Source organism: Vulpes vulpes, chromosome 5 (genome assembly GCF_048418805.1).
Source record: "Vulpes vulpes isolate BD-2025 chromosome 5, VulVul3, whole genome shotgun sequence".
In the NCBI taxonomy this organism is placed as follows: Eukaryota; Metazoa; Chordata; class Mammalia; order Carnivora; family Canidae; genus Vulpes; species Vulpes vulpes.
In genome coordinates this window covers 112,687,140-112,708,565 of record NC_132784.1, presented here as the reverse complement: position 1 = coordinate 112,708,565, position 21,426 = coordinate 112,687,140, and the positions used below count along the sequence as shown (strand labels likewise).

Here is a 21,426-nt window from a genome sequence, read left to right as displayed (position 1 = left end):
ACTCTTTACATCCTCATGATTGGCACATACAATTTTATACAGGACATGGTTTTCTTTTTCTCCCCACCCCCCCTCAGGTTTACTGAGATACAACTGACATATAACATTGTATAAGTTTAAGATATACAACATTATGACTTGATATATGCACATACTGTGAAATTGCTACCAAAATAAAGTTTGTTATCACATCCCATATGTTAACCCCTTCTACGTGCTCACATATAAATGCTTATCAGATGTTCAACCATTGAGCCACCCAGGTGTCCCAAATAAAATCCTTAAAGAAAAAATAGGGCAAAGTATTTCCGTATGATTTATTTTCCTGTTTCTTTTCTTTTTCCTTCTTCTTCTTCTATTTTTTTTTTTTTTTAAATTCATGAGAGACACAGAGAGAGAGAGAGAGGCAGAGACACAGGCAGAGGGAGAAGCAGGCTCCATGCAGGGAACCCAATGTGGGACTCGATCCCAGGTCTCCAGGATCACACCCTGGGCCAAAGTCAGGCGCTAAACTGCTGAGCCACCCAAGGATCCCCTTTCCTTCCTTTTTGTTTAATTCATATAGTGTTGATAACTTCAAGAAAAACCCATAGTCATTACCTTTACCTCCAAAACGTCCTTTGGTATTCATACCTACATGATGTTTACTCTTACTGGGCTCAATGAAGAATAGAATAGGTCAAGAATTATGACTGGATGCATCTGGAAAAGTGTTCGGGGTGTGACTCACTAAATATCTTTTCAGTTTAGTGCCCTTTTCCTGACAAACACACTCAACTATCAAGAAAATGTCTCTGACCAGGTTGCCTGGGTGACTCAGGTCATGGTTTCAGGGTCCTGAAGCCCAGGGTCATCAGGCTCCCTGCTCAACTGGGGATCTGCTTCTCCCTCTCCCTCTGCCCTTCCCTCTGCTTGTGTGCACTCATGCTCTCTCTCAAATAAAATCTTAAAAAGAAAGAAAAGAGGGCAGTCCTGGTAGCTCAGTGGTTTAGCGCTGCCTTCAGCCCAGGGCCTGATCCTGGAGACCCGGGATCGAGTCCCACATCAGGCTCCCTGAATGGAGCCTGCTTCTCCCTCTGCCTGTGTCTCTGCCTCTCTCTCTGTCTCTCTCATGAAAAAATAAATAAAATCCGAAAAGGAAAGGAAAGGGAAAGGAAAGGAAAAGAAACGATCCTTGACCTTACTACTCCAACAAATAACGGTTCCCAGCCCTTCTCTTCTTCATCTTTTAGGACTGGTCTGTACTCACTGCCTTTACTTCCACTGTAGGAGATTTAGCAATCTCTCTGCTTCTACCCACTAAAAGCCATAACAGATCCAACTTCTAACAACTAAAAATGTCTCCAGGCATTGCCAAATTTCTCTTGGGGTGAAATCAAGCAGGTGGAGAACCACTGCCTCAGGGTAACAATGAGAACTAAAATGATGGAACGTGTCCAGTGCCCAACACAAGGTTGGTTCTCTACTCTCTTTTAACTTCCCGGACCCTTTGGTCCATTGATTTTCCTACCTCCCCGCACCCCCTCTTTTTATTTTGTTTTATTTTATTTTATTTTATTTTATTTTATTTTACTTTTTAAGATTTTATTTATTCATGATAGACACACACAGAGAGGCAGAGACACAGGCAGAGGGAGAAGCAGGCTCCATGCAGGGAGCCCAACGTGGGACTTGATCCCGGGACCCGAGGATCACGCCCCGGGCCGCAGGCAGGTGTTAAACTGCTGAGCCACCCAGGGATCCCCTCACCTCACCTTTTTAAAGATTTTATTTATTTATTCATGATAAACAGAGAGAGAGACAGACAGACAGACACACAGGCAGGCAGGCACAGAGACAGGCAGAGGGAGAAGCTGGCTTCCTGCAAGGAGCCCGATGTGGGACTCGATCCCAGATCCCAGGATCACGCCCTGAGCCACCCAGGCATCCCCTCCTACCTCCCTTAACACTCCTTTCCTCTTTCTGAAGTTCTTCCTCTCATCTCTACAATGGAGACAGGATCTAAGATTCTTTTCATAGTACTTTTCCCTTTATCACTCATACTATTTCAACTGGTATTCTTAGCTACTTCTATGGCTTCCACAATTGCCTTAGTCTACTGCCTGCAAAGCCAGGCCTTCTCGGAATTCTAGATCTATACTTCCAAGTTAAAGGAAGGAGCGCTGAAGTCAGGTAGAAATGGCTTAACAGTCTAACCATCAGCAAGGTACCTCTTTTTTTAATTTGTTTCTTCAGATAATGTGTCTCCTAGGATGTTTGAAGATCAGTGAGTTATATCAAGAACTTAGGACAATATCTAGCAAATAACAGATTGTCAATAAATAGTAGATATTAGTACAGAACATTTCCATCCTTTAAAACAATTTATTTATTTATTTATTTATTTATTTATTTATTTATGTATGTATGTATGTGAAACACAGAGAGAGAGGCAGAGACACAGACAGAGGGAGAATCAGTTTCCATGCAGAAGCCCGATGTGGGACTTGATTCCGGGACTCTGGATCATGCCCTAAGCCAAAGGCAGATGCTCAACAGGTGAGCCACCCAGGCGTCCCAGAACATTTCCACTTAACTGTCCTATAGATACCTAAAACTCAGGTCATTTGAAACTGAAATGATCTTTTATCCCGTTTTAAACTGTTCCTTTTCTTGTCGTCTCCCCTATTTCTGCTAAGGACACCACTCTAACTCCTGAGGTAGGAAACCCTCGTTTCATCTCTGAACACACCCTTATCCCAACAACTGCCAAACTTATCACACCGTTTCTGCAATTTTTCTTAGGCTCACTGACATCACCTAGTCCAAGACTTCGTTACCTCTGGAAGAGTCTTCTAAATTATCTCCCTATTTTTGGACTCTCCAAATTCATCCTATACACTGCTGGTAATTTAATTTTCCTAACACTTGGATGACATATAAAAATGTTCATGACATATTAGGCATAAAATGTAGATTACAAAAGGGTATATACCGCATAAAACTAATACTATAAAGTATGTAAATATGTAATGAAGATATGTCCTCCCTTTCCAGCTATACACACACACAAAACATAGGTTGGGGGGGGACCCTCCTTTGGAGTATATCAAAGGATATATTCCAAAGTGGTAATAATAGCCTGGGTGGCTCAGTGGTTGAGGGCCTGCTTTTGGCTCAGGGCGTGACTCCCCAAAACCTGGGATCAAGTCCCACATCAGGCTCCTTGTAGGGAGCCTGCTTCTCCCTCTGCCTGTGTCTCTGCCTCTCTCTGTGTCTCATGAATAAAATCATTAAAAACAAACAAACAAAAAAAGTGGCAATAATAGTTATCTTTGGATACTAGGATCATGAGTAATTTATTTGTTATTTTGTACTTTTTCCTGTGTTTTCTACATTTCCACAATGACATGTCTTATTTTATGTAACAGAAAAATAACAATAGCATGCCATATATTTTTCTGTGGCTTCCTCACTGCTTACATTAAAAAGTTCCAAAATCTTTGCCATGCAAAGACTCAACTTGCTTTTAAGCACCACATCTTTCTTATACTTCATGATTTAGCTAAACTGACCAGTCACTGCACTTCCTGTCAGCCTGTGCTTTCCCTAGCTCTCTTCTTATCCTATTCCCTATATTCTATTTGCATTACCACCTGTTCAAATCTATCCAATCCTTCAGGCTCAGCTCAAATATCCCTAATATGATCGTGGTATAAATGGAAAAATATGTCTGATTCTCAAATCACTCACTCAATTAAAAGCCCTGCTCTTCCAGTTACTGACCTTGGGTAAGATAACTGAAGTCTCTGAAACTCAAATATCCTTACCTATAAAGGAAGGACAATATAACCTACTCCAAAGAGCAGTAATTAAATAAAACAAGTGCCTAGTGCAATGTGTTGCTTCCTTCCATCTTGTTTATAAGGGAAATATATAGCTCACATTTGCAGATATGATAAATCACATATATTTTTTAAAAATTTAGGGGATACCTGGGTGGCTCAGCAGTTGAGTGCCTCCCTTCCACCCAGGGTCCTGGGATTGAGTCCCACATCAGTCTCCCTGCATGGAGCCTGCTTCTCCCTCTGCCTGTGTCTCTGCCTCTCTCTCTCTCTGTGTCTCTCATGAATAAGTAAATAAAAAAATTTAAAAAACATTTTAAGTAAGCTCTAGGCCCAACATAAGGCTTGAACTCACAACCCAAAGATCAAGAATCACATGCTCTATGTACTGAGCCAGCCAGGTGCCCCAATAAATCTTATATTTTTTATCCAGTGTTCTCTCTGAAACACAAAGGCCACAGAATGTTAAGCAAGAACAGCCTCAGAACTCAATTATCACAACTGCTCGGTTTCTTTGGAGGGCTTCTTCTCTTTCTCCATAACCTCTTAAATATTGGTTCCATCCTTGTTCTGCTTCTTTTTTCAACTTTCTGCACAAACCCTAGATGATTTTGCCCATTACCATGACTTTTTTTTTTTAAGATTTTATTTATTTATTCATAGACATAGAGAGAGAAAGGCAGAGACACAGGCAGAGGGAGAAGCAGGCTCCATGCAGGGAGCCCGATGTGGGACTCGATCCCGGGTCTCCAGGACCACACCCCATGCTGCAGGCAGCGCCAAACTGCTGCGCCACCGGGGCTACCCCCATTACCATGACTTTATCAGCCTTCCATAAGCTTATAGTTCTCTAACCTGTATCTCTGACTCAAATGTCTATAATTCAAAATTTATAAATCAAACCAACTATTAAATACCTCTACTTGAATGTCCTACAAGAAATCCAAACTCAAAACCCCAAGAGAAACGTATTCCCCAACCCCCTAGACATTTCCTATCTTCCTACATTGCCTATGAACAAGCATCCATCAAAGACATAAATCTGAGAAACATTCTAGTTTCCTCTCTATCCCGTTTTCTTCACATTGAAGTCTTGCAGTCCACCCCATACTTTAAGCCCACATGCATCCCCAATAGGCCAGAAAGGTTCATGCCTCAGTGCTTTTAAGGACATTAGTCTCTGCCTAGGAAATTCTCCACTTCCTCCTCCTTTTTTTTTTTTTTTTAAGATTTTATTTATTTATTCACAAGAGACAGAGAGAGAGGCAGAGACACAGGCAGAGGGAGAAGCAGGCTCCATGCAGGGAGCCCGACATGGGACTCGATCCCGGGTCTCCAGGATCACACCCTGGGCTGAAGGCAAATGCCAAACTGCTGAGCCATCCAGGGGTCCCTCCGCTTCTTTCTTTGCTTGACTAACTTCTCTCATCCTTTAGAACTGAAGGATTTGAAGGATTATCTCTCCCAGAAAAACAAACACTATACTCATTACTGTGTAAAACACTCTGCATGCATTTCTTCTCTAATAATAATCAAAACAGTGATGAAGTATGAACTGTCAAATTTTTACAAGGTGAGAGAGGGAACTCATGGGAGGTCATCTACACATAATAAATAGCAGAAACGTGATTCTAACACAGATCTGCCAACCCCAGGGCATCTTCTTATGCTCTTAGCCACCACTCAGAAAGTATTAGGTTCCTTCTCCCTTCCCTCCCACCACAACACAAGGGTGGGGGGGCAGAAACTATCCTTTCCCCCCCTCCCTAAAATCCTGCAGCACTGGGCAGCCCGGGGGGCGGGGCTCAGCTGTTTAGCCCCTGCCTTCAGCCCAGGGCCTGATCCTGGAGACCCGGGATGGAGCCTGCTTCTCCCTCTGCCTGTGTCTGTATGAATAAATAAATAAAATATTTTTTAAAAATCCCACTTTATACCTGTTAGGACACTCATCTTCTGCCTTATGTTAGCACCTGGTAGGTCTTATTTCACTGTGAGCTCTTTGATGGCGTGGGCCAACTTGAAAAATCTTTAAGGAGACACCTTTGCCTGCGGTGACTATTCAACAAATAACTGACAAGCGAGCGAGCCTGTAGCGAGAAGAGCTGTTGTCTTAGGTTTTCCCTTCTGTCGCGGGGATTTCTTGCCACCCGGACTACACACTAGCCCCGCCATTAGCAAACCAGGGCTCCCCGCGCGCCACAAAAGGCTCTCCGGGTTGTTTATCACACGTCTCCCGCTGCTGAGACACTGGGGGAGATGCAAACTCGGGTTACAACACGGTTTCTGGTCGCTCAGGAAATCCAATCTAAAAACGACGTGCGGGTCAAAACAGTATGGAACAGCGGACTGCTGGGGCATGCGAGTCACGTGGCTCTGCAGAGTGAGGGCGACGCTCAGCGTGGTGCCAGGGTCACCGAACAGGCCACCCGGCCAGCCCGCCGGCCCCCGGGGATTCGAGCCGAGCCGCCGGGCCCGGCCTATCCTGCGGGAGGGTGCGGGGAGGTAGGCAGAGCGACGCCCGCCCCCCGCCCCTCCCCCTCCCGTCCCCTCCCTCTCCTCCCTTCCTCTCCCGCCGGGCTCCGGCCGCCGGCCGGCTCACCCAGCACCCCGGGGGGGGGGGGGGGGGGGGCGTGGCCTTCACCGACCAGCCCTCCCGCGCTCTCCCCCGGACCCCGCCAGCTTCTCCGAGGACCCTCCCCTCTCGGGGCGGCCCCGCCACGCCGGGACGTGCGCGGGGCCTGCCCCAGCCAGCGGCGCCGCCCGCTCCTCGCACCGACTCGGGCCCGGCCCGGCTGCCCTCCTTCGCGCCCTCCGCTTCTCACCTGCTCTGCCGACACCGCCCCTTTCCCCGCGCCGCTGCCGCTGCTCTTGCCGGCGCGACCGCTGCTCTCCGCCATCTTCGCCGCCCGCTGCGCTTCCGGCCTGCGCGGCCCCGCCCCCGTGCGTCACATCCGGCCTGGAGGTTGCCGCCCCCTGGCCCCGGGGCCGCCGCTTCCAGGCCGCTCCTCCGGTCGGACGCTGCCGAGGGTTTCGGCTCTATCCTCATGTAGGACCCAGCGGTGCACTCCGCTGCGGGGCTTTAACCTGTGCAAGGGAGCCGCTGCCCCTGGGAGAGGCGGAGAGGCCGGGTTGACCGGAGCGTGGGGGCGCGGGCTGGGATGTGTGTGGGTGCCTGTGCCCTTTGCCCCCTACGGGGTGGGAGGGGCGAGGGACGGTGAGCTTCCCCTCGGAGATCGGGGTAAGGGGGCATCCGCTGAGCAGTGCCGCCGTGCAGGTGCCCAGTGAAGGGGAGAGGCTGGGGAGAGCAGGGAGGTTTCTTGGGGGTGCCTTTTGAACCGCCGGTATGTTCCCCCGGGCGGGCAGGTGGGGGGGGGGGTTCAATCTAATACGAGCCCACTGGAGCCGAGACAGGTGCCGAGCAAAGCCCCTTCCTCTGTCTTCCCACTTTATGACTCTTCCTGTAGCCCATAATTACTCCCAGTAAGACTTGGGGGGTGGGGGTGTTTCTCTGCGAGGGCCCTGCTTCAGCCTCCCAGTATGAAGAGAGGAGTCAGAGAATCCTGGAAATGTGCTGCTTGAGCACCGGAGTGGTGTCCTGATTTCTCACCTTCCTCAGGCTGGGCTTCATCATCAGGCCTCCTCACCAGCTCCTGCCCCTTCTCTTGTGTCCTGGACTCCGGATACCTCGACTCTCAGTACTTTGTGCACAGCCCAGGTAACATGTTTTGCTCTGTCCTTGGCGCCTGACACTTAATAGATGCTCAGTAAATGTCTGTGATGTGCATAGATGGTGGGATACACTGGGGTGCCAACCATCACAGAACATTTCATCAGTGAGGAGCCCTGAAAAGCAGAAACCAAAGGGCAGCGCAGCCCTCCTGCTCCCCCACTTAAGACTCTGATCGTTAAATTTGCATTTCCCCATTCTGGAAATCTGAGCCCTGCCCATGCCATTCACAGGCCCAGAGCCATGGCTATCTCCTCTTCTTCCTGGGAACTGCCGCTGGTGGCTGTGTGCCAGGTAACATCAACACCAGACAAGCCGGAGAACTTTAAAACATGCGCCGAGCTTGTTCGAGAGGCTGCCAGACTGGGTGCTTGCCTGGCTTTCCTGCCTGAGGCATTTGACTTCATTGCAAGGGACCCTGCAGAGACACTACGCCTGTCTGAGCCACTGGGTGGGAACCTTTTGGGAGAATATACTCAGCTTGCCAGGTATCAGGGAAAGGGGGAGGGAAAGGTAGCTTCCTTGTTGGGCAGTGTCCCCGAATTGCCAGATAGGAGGGTCAAACATTGAGAAGAATTGTCAGTGTTGCCTCCTCTCCCCTGCCTTCCTCCAGGGAATGTGGACTCTGGCTGTCCTTGGGTGGTTTCCATGAGCGAGGCCAAGACTGGGAGCAGACTCAGAAAATCTACAATTGCCATGTGCTTCTAAACAACGAGGGTGAGACCTGATAGCTCTTTAGCCACATCTTCCCAGGCTCTTCTACCTAAACTTGCATTCTCCAGAATTCTTAACTTGGTTTCCTTGGTCAAGAGTTTTAGGGGTGTTTGTACTTCTGAGCCTAGGTTATAAATAGTCTTGGTGGGAGGAGTGGAACTAAGTTGGGCTCCTAGCGCACCAGCACTGAGCATTCCTTCCCCATCTTACTACAGGGTCAGTAGTGGCCACTTACAGGAAGACCCATCTGTGTGACGTGGAGATTCCCGGGCAGGGGCCTATGCGTGAGAGCAACTCTACCATTCCTGGGCCCAGTCTTGAGTCTCCTGTCAGCACACCAGCAGGCAAGGTGGGAGTTGTGAAAGGATGAGGTGGGGAAGAGGAACAGGAGGGAGGAGAAGAGAAATACTTTGAAGTGGTAGTAGAGGATGGAAAGAAAGTCCTAAGGAGTGGGGTAGGCAGTGGGTATGACTGAATGCTGTGAACAACAGGACAGGGCTATTAGGCTGTTTTCATTCCAGATTGGTCTAGCTATCTGCTATGATATGCGGTTTCCTGAACTCTCTCTGGCATTGGCTCAGGCTGGAGCAGAAATACTCACCTACCCTTCAGCTTTTGGATCTGTTACAGGCCCAGCCCACTGGGAGGTAAGAGGACACCTCTTCAAAACAGAAGGGCCTTCAGGGCACCTGGGTGGCACTAGTTGGTTCAGCATCCGAGTCTTGGTTTCCACTCAGGTCAGGGTTGTGGGATCGAGCCCTTTGTCAGGCTCTGCACTCAGCTCTGTGCTCAGCACAGAGTCTGCTTGGGACTCTCTCTCCTCCTCCCTCTGCCCCTCCCACTTGTGCTCTCTCCCCTCAAATAAATCAATCTTTAAAAAAACATACAGGGCAGCCCCAGTGGCACAGCTGTTTGGCGCCGCCTGCAGCCTGGGGTGTGATCCTGGAGACCTGGGATCGAGTCCCACATCAGGCTCCCTGCATGGAGCCTGCTTCTCCCTGTGTCTCTGCCTCTCTCTCTGTGTCTATGAATAAATAAATAAAATCTTTAAAAAATAAATAAAAATAAAAAAACACACAAATATATGAGCCTTCTCTTAACTTTGTTCTCTCGTGGCCCTACCAGCTGAAGGATTTTCTTCCTCTCTACCTACTGGGAAAATTCATTCCCTAGGTTGTTGCCTCTCGTTATGTTAAAGAATAATTTACATAGTGAATCATTCCCAGGCAATGATCAGATTGGCCTGTAATGTCCATCACCCATAATTTCCCACTAGATGCTACCCGCTTAAGTGAATACACGTCTCATTCCCCAGGTGTTGCTGCGGGCCCGTGCCATTGAAACCCAGTGCTACGTAGTGGCGGCAGCACAGTGTGGACGCCACCACGAGAAGAGAGCAAGTTATGGCCACAGCATGGTGGTGGATCCCTGGGGAACAGTGGTGGCCCGCTGCTCTGAAGGACCAGGCCTCTGCCTTGCCCGAATTGACCTCAATTATCTGCGGCAGTTACGCCAACACCTGCCTGTGTTCCAGCACCGCAGGCCTGACCTCTATGGCAGTCTGGGCCACCCATTGTCTTAAGACTTTGACTTCTGGAAGTTGAGACTCCCATTGTGAGCTGGTGTGGCTGTGACTTGAAGGCAGGACCCAGGCGCGGCTCCCCTCACTGGGAGAACCTTGACTCTCTCGAATGAACACAGGCTCAGCTTCTTGGGAAAGAAGAAGCTTTCACCTGAGCTCAGATTTCAGTTTCAGAAAGGTGGAATTTTATATAGTCACTGTTTATTTCATGAAAACTGAAGTTATGCTGAGGGCTGAGCAGCACTGGCATTGAAAAAAATATAACCATCATAAAGTCTGTGTCTGGACATCTCCTTTGGGAGCTGAAAGGGGAGGTGGTGGTGTACCAGCTAGACTAGGCTCCAGTTGTAGGCCTCCTGGCTCATTCAACATGCCTCCCTACCCAAATAAAAGTGCAACACTCAGTGCATGTCCCAGCCCCATGCTCGGAAGCTTGGGAGTGGGAGTGGGGCAGAGAATGGGGAAGGAAAGAGCAGATAGGAGGTGATACTGAATGACTTCACATTTACCTGTGATGCCCTTTGCCCATGCCAGAAGAAAGCAAAGGGGAAAGGGCTGCAGGGTACATGATTTATTTTCACTTGAACATGGAAGGGAAGTCTCACACTCCCCCTTCCCCTTCTCAGGGGGAGTGTATCTTAATCAGCACCCCCTTCTCCATCCACCCTGCTGGGAGGAGCAACTCAGCTGACCCAGTCCTCTTACCGTCCTCCCTTGAAGAGGGTTTGGCAAAGGGGACAAAGGACGGAGCCACACCAGGCAGAGGTCTGAAGCCCTGGAATGGAGGGAATGAGGCAGAGAGGAGCAGCACCAGAGGCCAGGAGAGAGCGGAAAGGGCCACAGCTTCTTTGTTTTTTAAAAATTATATAATTTGGGAGAGGGTGGTGATTAATTTCCAAAATACACTTCAGAGTCCCACCTTCCACACAGCTCCCTTATTCACAGCCCTTTGGTTTTTCAGACAAAACTGAAGAGCCCTCGTAAAGCCAGAAGTACGGATAACCCCGCAATGCACCCGGAAGCAGTGTTCACTTGGATCCCTTAACAAAGACTACGTCCGGCAGCCTTTGCTTCTCCCTCTACGTCTGTCTTACGGCTCGGTGGCAAGGTGGCTGTGGAGACACACATTAGGAGGGTCCATGGAAAAGGGAAACGGGGGAGGCCCAGGCACGTGGGTGCAGGGAGGGGTGGGGAACACCACTTCCATTTTCCTTTGTCTTTTCCTTTAAAAAAAAAAAAAAAAAGGCAGGGGTGTGATTGGTCGGAAGGGCAGAGAACAAACCCCAGAACAGTATGTAAGCTCCAGAGGTGGGCGGTGGGAACAGTCCCCCGAGAGGTGAGGGGGAAAGGTCAGGGCAGTGCCTGCAGCATCAAGTTCCTCAGGAGTTTCTGCCGGCCCAGCTCGTAGTCCTCCTCGTCCACGTTCACCAGCAGCTTGATGGCTTCGTGGCCCACAGCCTGCTTGAGGGAGTCTGTGATAAAGACGCCTTTAAGCGCCTCTAGTAGAGAGCCATTGATGTAGTCGCGCCAGAATGCGTCGAGGTAGGTGAGCTCAGAGAACTTGATGTCACAGATGATGGAGCCCAGGTCCCGAGACTTGAGGATGGTGTTGGCCTGGTTAAAGCGCTCAAACTGGCGCTCAAGTGGGTCCTGCTTGTTAGAGAAGACGTTGCCTTGCAGAGCAGTCTCATGCTGGCAGTACTCAGCCCGAACCCGCAGTCTGATGTCTGTGGCGGAGAGAAGACATGCACAAGTGGTTGCAGTGAGGGGAGTGTAGACAACCCACGCTTGAAAGGTGGGAATGAACAGCTGGGTAGCTGAAGTTGGGAGCATCACCTGCCAGCTTTGCTACCTCTCCCCCAGGACTAGTTCTTTTCTATGTAGCTCTGAAATCCTTGCCTGAATGCAAGTTTCCCTGAAATAGGCCAAGCCCAGGTCAGATGACGGCCACCCCTCATGAGCAGCACCTTACTTCTAGGAGGTATTTTCCTTTTTTTTTTTTTTTTTAAGATTTTATTCATTTATTCATGAGAAACAGAGAGAGAGGCAGAGAACACAGGCAGAGGGAGAAGCAGGCCCCATGCAGGGAGCCCGACGTGGGACTCAACCTCAGGTCTCCAGGATCACGCCCTGGGCTGAAGGCAGTGCTAAACCTCTGAGCCACCTGGGCTGCCCCGAGGAGGTATTTTCCTAATGAACAGGCATACAAGTTCATTTTAGTACCCATCATACTTGGTTCATCCTACAATAAGGGTGTTGTAACAGCATCCCTTTGATCTTATATTAACTAGAAAGAGTTGAAAGATACTCTGCTGCAAAGACAGAAATTCTCTCCCCAGAGACTAAAACATTCAATCCCACCAAGTCATTCAACCATTTGACAGAAGCCTTGCCCTGAAGAGCATAAACTCCCCGGCATCTCAACAGTTCTGTCTCCCCCTCAGGCCCACTCCACCTCTAGAACCCTTCAGCTTCCTCACCACATGTCTGCTTTTCCTTGGGGTCTGGTGTTACTGACTTCCGGCGTTTTCGTTGGCTCCCAAGTGTGGCTCTCCCTCGAGCTGGCCGCTTGCTACACATCTGAGGGCCCGAAGTGGGGCAGCACACCACAGGATAGTGGGGAGGCACTGACCAGAGGGTAAAAGGGGAAAAAAACATAGGGTAAAAGCAGAAACACAAACCCTTCCCTTGGAATGAGAAAGGAATCATTCAGACTTAGCGCTAAAAGCTTTATCAATAACCTGAAAAGAGGATAAAACAAGGGGATAATTACAGGACCCAGGTGAAGCATTAACACCTCGCCTGATTTTTATGGGGCTAGATATTGGGGGGGGTGGGCAGTGAGAGATACAGTGTCCTTTCATTCAGGCTGGCAAAGCTGGGAAAATGATGGGTTTGGTGTCTATTTTTTTAAGCATTATCTATTTATTTGAGAGGAAAACAAGTGTATGCATAGGGAGGAAGGAGAGAGAAAATCTCCAGCAGACTCCCCTTGGAGCAAGGAGCCCAACACAGGGCTCAATCCCATGACCCCAAGATCATGACCTGAGCTGAAAGTGAGAAACAAGCAACTGACTGAGCCACCTGGGTGCACCCCCCAACGCCTTTTAAAGATTAGAGAGAGAGAAGGGAGAGAGACCACATGCAGGAGCACATGAGAGTGGGGCCAGGGCAGAGGGAGAGAGAATCCCAAGCAGACTCTATGCTGAGCACAGAGCTCAATGCAGGACTCAACCTCAGGACCCTGAGACCACACCCTGAGGCAAAACGAAGAGTCGGACACTCAACCGACTCTTGGCACACCCGTGCTCCCTTTTTTTTAAAGTCAACTCTATGCCCAACACGGGGCTCAAACTCGCAACCCTGAGATCAAGAGCTGCATGCTCTAGCGACTAAGCCAGCCAGGTGCCCCTGATATTTTCTCTTGATTACGAACATTAGGTGGAATTAGTATCTTCTTACCTGTTTTGGGGGGTTGTGGAGGCCTCGGTTCTGGATCACTGAGGGCTCTAGGGGTCACATAGCGAATTGACGTCTCCTCCAGATACTTGTCTACAAGATCAGGGCACACTATAGGAGGGGAGGGAGTCATTCAGGAAAAGATACACTCCTCCCTTCTAATCCAACCCTCCAATAGGCCTCCTAACCTGTCCTAGGTAGCCCCTAGGGTTAACGCCTCCTCCCACTTGGACTCCTATGCTGCTCAATCCTGGCCTCCCACAAGTCTTCCCGGATTCCAGTGTCCCCAGCCCCCAATGCACCCTCACCAGCCCGCCTCCTCTTGAGGGTGACGTAGGGCAGCAGGTCATGACGAGTGATGATGCGCAGCAGCTGCAGCACCTGGCGAAAGTTACTCTCATCACAGCGGCCCTGGCGCTCCAACGCCAATAAGAAGTCACGTCCATTTCGGATGAGGCCACGCTCGTGGTCATCAATGACGTCGACAAAGAGGAAAGAAAGAACGCGCACATCCCTGTGTGTCAGGTGGGTGCCCACGATGTCAAACATGCGGTGCAGGCTGTACAGCCCGTGCTCCTGCTCACCATGCTCTTCTGGCCACACCTGGCTTGCCCGCCGCTTTAGGCCCGCCATGCTGGGGGCTCAGGTGCGCAATGCCTTCCAGAATCCCTGCTCAGCAGCTGCAATCCCCACTATACTGTAAGGGGCAAGGAAAGAACCTATGAGCTACTCAACGGCAATCTCAACCTGGTCTCAATCACTCTTCTATCTCCAGTGCCTGACAGTGCCTGGTACAGAATTGTGCTTAGTGTTTATTAACTTTTAAAAAGTGTTCATTGAAAAATAAAGCCTACAGTGCTCCACATCCAACAGATGTTGTCCTAAGTCCAGACCCTACCAGAGAAATACATTTTCCCTAAGTGAGAATGTTCTATGCAATTTCAGTGCTGCATACTGGGCAGGAGGTGCTGTTAGAGATTACCTCGATTGTTCCCCAGCCCCCCAAATACTGCTTCTGGTCCCCTGTGCTCTCCCTCCCACCTCCCCAACCAGCTCACCTCTTAAATGTAGGCAAAACTGAGAAGTAGAGAATTCATTCTTAACTAACACGGAAGCTACAACAGATGAACTTACAGATGGTTAGTTTCAGTACTGCCTGTGACACTACCAAGCCAGGTAGCTGTGGGCCTTAAGCGAGTTACCTCACAACAAAGCCTCACTGCCCCCCATCTACAAAACACCAATGAAAGAAACTACTCTTCAGACATGTTAAGGATCCAATTAGAAACTAACTATGTGCGAGATTGTTGTGTCAACAGTCATGAAAGAAGATTTCAAAGAGATTAGCATCCTTGACCAATCCAGACCAACCCCCCACAATCCTATCCTCATTTTTCCTACAATCCATCCGAGTTCAGAAGCATAACTGCGAAGGTTAATAATACTAACCAAAACTCCTGGATTTAAATTACCAAACGTTACTAAACCCCTACATTGAGCATTCTCTTCCTCCTCTGGCAGAAGTACCCCCTTGATGTTCACATGCCATTGGATATACCCTCTTCTTTCATCTTGGTTATTTGTCCATCCCTCCACAACGATTGACAGCAGCCTAATGCTCATTCTATAATTTGGTATTTGATTCCTATAGTTCCCCCATCAAGCTGGGTAACATTAATGACCAGCCAGTAACCAAGCCTCAAGTCCATGGGCTTCCATGTCCATGCTGGTCAGATAGTGCTGGCCAATACTACCCAACCCCTGACCATGGCTCCAACGTCGTGATTCATTATAAAGTCCTGCCAAAGCTACTTCTAAACGTTTTCAATCTCCTCACCTTTCTGCTGCCACCACCCCGGTTCAGGTCCCAATAATCTCTCACCTGGACTACAGTAACACCCTCTGTAGGGACTCTCCTTATCACCAATCTTAACCCACCTAAGTCCATTCCCCCCATTCAGCTGAACGAGCTACCTACAATGCACAACTGACCTCATCACTCTTCCGCTTAAGATCTACCTACATCCCCCTCCTTACCTGTAAGAACACTGCAAACTTCTTACACAACACACCAAACATTCTGAGATCAGGCCCTGCCTACCTTTCCAACCTCAGAACCCACTTTTTATCTTCCACCATCAATTTGAGTATAGCTCACATAGAGCAGGCAGTTCCTTTCTCTTTCTCCTTTTGTTACTCCTTTTGCCTGAGTGCTCCTCTCCCTTCTCTGTCCCAAATGTGCCCCATCAGCACCCTTTTTCAGATGGCTAACTCCTACTCATCCTTTAAAAGTCAACTCAGATACCATCTTCAAATTCATGCTCCACACCTCCATGCTGGGATAAGTAGTCCTCTTTCCTCTTCTGTGCTCCTACAGAACATCATGCATATTTCCTTTAAACTCCTTATCAAAGTGTACTAAAATTATCTGTGTATTTATTATCCTATTAGATCTTAAGCAACTCCTGTAGACGGACTGAGTCATATTCATCTTTATATCTCCAGTGCCTAGCAATGGAGAAAGCCTGGCACATAGTACTCATAACTTACTGAATTTAGTATCCAGGACATCATCACAAGCCATACTCATACAAGTCCACTGAGAGGACCTCATTAAAAACAGATACAACCTAACTACATGTATACATTCTAGCTAGCCGCAGCCTCCCCTACACTATGCAGAACTACCCATCCCACAGTACCCTACTCAGCAATAAGATAGGTTGTCCTGTTTATTTTATACACCAAGAAACTAAGGCTAAGTTAAAGAATAAAATGATAAGCTGCTTCAAAAGAGCCAAGCTGATGGGCTCTCAGACAATGAGAGCAAGTAGGACCTGGTCCCCCCTCTTCCTCAACAATCATAAAACAGAAGCAGACTCCTTCCCTTAAGAAAAAGGCGGGTCCACCCTGGAATCACTTAGCTCCATATCATGGGTTCTCATATGTGGATAAGAAATATAGCTTGCATGCACTTAGGACAGCCCAGATGCCACACCCCCTCCCACTCCAGCATGGGAAACAGCTGGGAAAATAGCTACCCAATGACAGGCTGGTTTACTCTGCCTCTTCCTCTCATTTCACTCTGTTTTCACCTCTGTTTTAGGTACAAATGGGGGGGGGGGGCAGGGGTAGTGGGGGGAACTAAGAGAAAGTAACTCCTTGTTCATACCAAGCAACATGAGAAAACTGAGCCTCCTTAGACTTCTCCTTGTTCCCTATCCCACCTGTTCCTTTTGGCCAGCTGTTGATTATGAGGATCCCAGAAAAAGCAGATGGGCAGGTTTCACATTCAACCAAACCAAAGAGCAGGTTGCTAGAGAGCTCCCGAATCTATGTGTCCTGATTATAAAGCCCCGGAAATGAAAGAATATTGTCCCCCACATACCTTCCCACTGGAAAATGAAGCAGAATACAGGAAAGGACTATGGTCCTAACTATGTATCAATGGATGCAATTCTATAATAGGCCTCAGTCCTCTGAGGGTTAACTCCCCAGATATGAGAGAAAAAAACAGCCACCTTTAAGTCCTAGATCCCACACTGGATCATTCAAAGTGCCAGGAATTATCATAGCTTCTAGGTCAGTGGTTCTCAACCAGGGAGGATGCTTCCACCCCCAAGGGACACCTGGCAATGTCTGGAGACATTTTAGACTATTATGACTGGAGGGGGCAAGGGCCGTGCTACTGGCATGCAGTGAGTAGAGGCCACGGATGCTTCTAAACATCTTCTAAAGCACAGGTCAGCCCCCACAACAAAGAATTACGCAGCCCAGAATGTCAATAATGCAGGGTGCCCGGCTGGCTCAGTCGGTTAAGCGTTTGCCTTTGGCTCAGGTCACGCTACAGGGTCCTGGGATCGAGCCCCACATCAGTCTCCCTGTTCAGCGGGGAGCCTGCTTCTCCTTCTCCCTCTGCTCCTCCCCACTCTTGTGAGCGCTAGCACACACTCTCTCTCAAATAAATAAATAAAACCTTTTTAAAAAAATGCCAGTAATGCTGAGTATGAGAAACCCGATTGTAGATGGATCATGACGAAGGGTCAAAAGAATCGAGACAGCATGTCACTTTCTACCTACATCTAGAGAAGGAAGCCACTGGGTCCTTCCGACCCAAACCCATCAAACAATGTTCCAGAAGAAAAGCCAGTCAGACATAGACTTACTTCACTCCTAAGTTCACCGAGCACTAAAGAGGTCCATCCCACTCCAACCCTGGCTTCTCTATCACCTGCTGTTGCCATTCAGGTGAGCAGTAAGTGGTGGAACTACCCTCTCCTCTGCCCCATCCTGGGAGGTCCAGTGTGACCCAGTTCAATCTGGATCTCTGTAAAGATAAGAGAAATGCCATCCCCTGCAAGACAATCAAAAAGGATCCTGCACTTAACCCTCACAGCCAACTTTAAAGTCCTGAAACTAAACCAGTTGCAGACCCTTCCTTGTTCGACTGCTGATGAGACATTCCGCTTACTCAGTGAAGCAAAATGTAGAAGAAGTCAAAGTTTCCCAAGGCCATGGTCCTTGAGAGAAATGTTGGGAGGCTGACACGCAGGCTAATAGGCAACCCCCCACCCACTTATTGTCTAGGACGGTGGGTTCACTCACTTAGCAATATAGATGGGGTTCCAAGAATCTATCTACCTTTAGCATTAAAAGAACACAGCCAACCTCCTCTAAAACCAAAATATATTCAGCTTTCTGTGGCAGTGAAGCTTGGGGACACAGCTTAAAATATACAGAGATCCTAGATGAAAGATAATCAGAGTAGTAAGGAGAACATACCCGCTCCAAACAGATTAAAAAGAACTCCTGAGTCCTGAAATATTGCCAGACACCAAGAGACAAACAAAACAGTCCAATCAAAAAGAGTCCCGATCCTGTTGGCTGGTTTGGGTCCATTTGAGAACCTAACAAGAGCAACCCCCACCCACCCCATTACAGTTTCCCAAGAATAATTTCTCCCCCTGAGAATAATTCTTTATTCCAAGGAACTGCTGCATTTCCTGGAGTTGTAGTTTTTTGTTTGTTTTCTTTAGGGAGGTCCAAACCAGCCAAGTGCCAACAGACAGACTAGAAGTATCTACAGAATTGCCTACCAGGTTTCTACTTCCAAGCAAAGTCTAGTCTCATCCCAACCACAGGAAAGACATTTGTATTTTTGGGGGTACTCGACTCTCTCGGAAGCCCATAAAGTCTTGTGTAAGAAATACAAAAAGAAGGGCGCCTGGGTGGCTCAATCAGTTAAGTGTCTGCCTTTGGCTCATGTCATGATCTCAGGGCCCTGGGATCCAGCCCCTCAGTTGGGCTCCCTGCTCACAGGGAAACTGCTTTTCCCCTCCTCCTTGCTTGTGCTCTCTCTTGCTATCTCTCTCTCTAATAATTAAAATCTAAAAAAAAAAAAAAGAAAAGAAAAGAAAAGAAATACAAAAAGAATGATCTCTTGAAGACCAAAGTCTAGTTTCATCCCAACAGGGATAACATCTATATTTTCACAAAACCATAAGTATTTGACTCTCTCCAAAGCCCTTAGGGAGGAAAGTCATGTGGAAGAATTAAAAAAAAAAAAAAAAGTGATGTGAAACTTGTAATGAAAAAGACATGGAAAAGCTTCAAGACTGAGAAAACGTAAAGAGCTTTCTTGCTGGTGAGACAGGAAAGATGTAATCAAATATCTGGAAGTCAGAATTATATGTTTTCCAAAGGAACATTCTAGGATCCCTGAACAACTAGAAGAAAGAGTAAGCTAGGGGAAAAGCCTTCCCACGGAAGGAACCTCAGGCCCGCCAAGGGTAACATTAGAAGTTGTACTACAGTACAATGTTCCGAATGTTAAACAATGTTTCTCTCGGAGCTAACCAAGAGGACTACATAATAACAAACCAAAGCTGAGGGCTTGCCCCAAAACACCTAATTTGGGCTCTCCTTTCCTTCCTCCCAATCTCCAGTTACCCAGGAAGACAGTGAGGGCAATAGGCTTTATTCACTCAGCTGGGTAGGTGAAAACTCATTTTCCCTGGCGTCTAACCCACGACTGGGCTCAACCCCAACACGTTTCTCATGCCATTCCCATTCCCTTCCATTGTTCAAGAACAATAAAAAAAAAAAAGTTCCAGACTTACCTTTGCAAGAAACTTAACTTCCCAGGTCTCTTCCTAGCACAAGGTTGGAAGCCAGCAGCAAAACAAAAACAAATTGGGGGAAGGGGGAGGGGGGGAAGAGTCAATTTTCAAGCTTTATTTTGCAACAGCAAAGGCCCAAAAGAGTTAGTCTCAATTACAAAACTACAGACACACCTAAAGCCATTTTGATTAAAATGACCCACTCCGAGCTACCAAGCAGAGTCCCCAGGTTTCCCACCTCTCCTATAGGCCAATTCACAGAACAATCCCAACTCCCAAGGACCTCCAGCCTCAATGGCTCAAGGCAACTTGCCCGATATTCAACAACAACTTGCGGGGTGGGGGGAAAACCCAATTATCCCCTGATACCTTCTCACCTGACTCCTCAATACCTTCGGAGACCCATTTCCTTACAACGTTAACAGACTTCCCACTTTAGGAAGAACTGGGGGTGGGGGAACGGTTACCCCCAAACAAGGCACTTCCCATCAGTTCACGCATCAGACCAGAGCTATCCTCCCAGTTGTCTTCCGCCCTGCCCCTTAGCGCAGAGTGGGAACGACGCACCCGCCGGGGCGCATCCCCTCCAACATCTCCGTCCCACCGGGGGTGAGTCCTGACCCCTCCCTCGCAGCCCTTACGCGGCACCGGGAAGGTCTGGGAACTGAGGCGCTCACTTAATTATCCAGGCTGCCTGGGTGCCCTCCTGCTTTGCGCTCCCTTTCCCGGACCTCGGGGCACGCACGCGCCACCTGGGCACACCGGGGTCCGACTCGGCACGGCGGTCGCCCCACATCCCACCCTGCTAATCGCTAGGCAGACTAGGGAAGTCCTTTCCCTCCTTCTACACTTCGGCGGCGGTGACACTGGCTTCCCCGGCTCCTCTTCTTTCCGGCGACCGAGGGAAACCAGGGAGCGGGGTGAGCCGGGGGCGCCTCTGGAAAGCGAATCCAGGTGAACCCTCACCCTCGCCCGACGCTCTAAGCCGCCCGCTCCTGCCCTGCCCACCCCGTTGGAGGCTGGAGGCCTGGCGATCAGGGCTGGCGGCGAGGGATGCTGCCTCCCAACTCCGCTCCGTCTGCCTTCCCGGGGAGGGGGGGCAGGGACGGCCCCAGCCTGCGCGCCCCGGGCGGCCGCGCGGTCCTCCCCCCAGCCCGCTCCCCGTCCTCCCAAACTTTCCTCCGGGTCTCTCACTTTCCCCATTACCCGTCACGCCGCCGCGCTCTCCTGCTCCACCCCAGGGCTCCCCTAGGCCCTTCCCCCTCCCACCTCCAATTCGGCACTTCCCAAACCCCCCCCCGAACGTCGGAAGTCTCTCCTCCCCCTCCCCGCGTGCCCCCGCCCCCCGCGCCCCCGCGCCCCGCGCCCCGCGCCCGCCGCCCTCGCCCCTGCGGGCTCGCAGCCCCGCGCCCACCTCGGCGGCGCCGGCACCCCCGGCCCGGCCCTCGTTGCCGCCCCTCCCCGCGCCCGCCCGCCTCGCCCCTGCCGCTCCCGCAGTTGCCACCTCCCCCGCACGCCCCCTCGGCCGCTCCCCTCCCCCACCTCGCAGCGTCCCGTCACCTCCCTCTCTCGAGGTTCTCGCGCTGGACGTCGCCGCCGCCTCCCCCTCCACTTTCCTTCCCCGAGCCCTCCGCGGCCCCGCCCGGCCCCGCCCCGTCCCGCTCGCCTCCCCCTCCCCACTCCGCCGCCCCGCCGCCTCACTCTCGGCTCAGGCTCGGCGCCGCCATGTTGGATCCATCCGCGCCGCCCTCCCGGCCCGTCGCGCGCCGCCGCATCCGGGCTCCGGCCGCCGCCGCCGCCGCCGCCGCCGCGGGCGTGGGGGAGGGGGCGGCCTCGTCCTGAGCAGCGCCTCCCGGAACCTGGCCGGTTAGCGGCGGCTTCGAGGCCATAGCGAGGCATGAGCCGGGGTGGCCATGCTGGGTGAGGGCAGCCTGGCAGCGGCATGAGCCGGGGCGTGGATAGCTTCACTTGGGGACGCGACGCTAGAGGCTGGCAGCCATC

At 50.0% G+C, this 21,426-nt stretch overlaps 2 protein-coding genes across 12 annotated transcripts; one reads left to right on the top strand and one right to left on the bottom strand.

The window, feature by feature from the left end:
- Window positions 1–6,206: 6,206 nt before the first annotated feature.
- Window positions 6,207–10,126, top strand: NIT1 (nitrilase 1). 9 transcript variants are annotated; one of them, XM_072759658.1, is made up of 7 exons: window positions 6,207–6,326; window positions 7,441–7,539; window positions 7,785–8,039; window positions 8,165–8,268; window positions 8,481–8,614; window positions 8,787–8,912; window positions 9,581–10,126. In XM_072759658.1, the coding sequence occupies exons 3-7, from the start codon at window positions 7,795–7,797 to the stop codon at window positions 9,845–9,847; spliced, it is 876 nt and encodes a 291-aa protein (XP_072615759.1). In that variant the 5' UTR covers window positions 6,207–6,326; window positions 7,441–7,539; window positions 7,785–7,794; the 3' UTR covers window positions 9,848–10,126. The 9 variants fall into 9 exon arrangements, with proteins under 9 accessions (XP_072615759.1, XP_072615760.1, XP_025842125.2 ...); XM_072759659.1 differs by lacking the exon at window positions 9,581–10,126 and adding an exon at window positions 9,155–9,346 and having other exon boundaries at window positions 6,308–6,326; XM_025986340.2 differs by lacking the exon at window positions 6,207–6,326 and adding an exon at window positions 6,545–6,870.
- Window positions 10,032–21,343, bottom strand: DEDD (death effector domain containing). 3 transcript variants are annotated; one of them, XM_072759665.1, is made up of 6 exons: window positions 21,127–21,343; window positions 19,426–19,458; window positions 13,615–14,003; window positions 13,310–13,417; window positions 12,328–12,474; window positions 10,032–11,574 (listed from the first exon to the last, which is right to left on the bottom strand). In XM_072759665.1, exons 3-6 carry the CDS (start codon window positions 13,937–13,939, stop codon window positions 11,198–11,200), a joined length of 957 nt encoding a protein of 318 aa, XP_072615766.1. In that variant the 5' UTR covers window positions 13,940–14,003; window positions 19,426–19,458; window positions 21,127–21,343; the 3' UTR covers window positions 10,032–11,197. The 3 variants fall into 3 exon arrangements, with proteins under 3 accessions (XP_072615766.1, XP_072615767.1, XP_072615768.1); XM_072759666.1 differs by lacking the exon at window positions 21,127–21,343 and adding an exon at window positions 20,968–21,080; XM_072759667.1 differs by lacking the exon at window positions 21,127–21,343 and adding an exon at window positions 20,840–20,883.
- Between the last annotated feature and the right edge of the window lie 83 nt (window positions 21,344–21,426).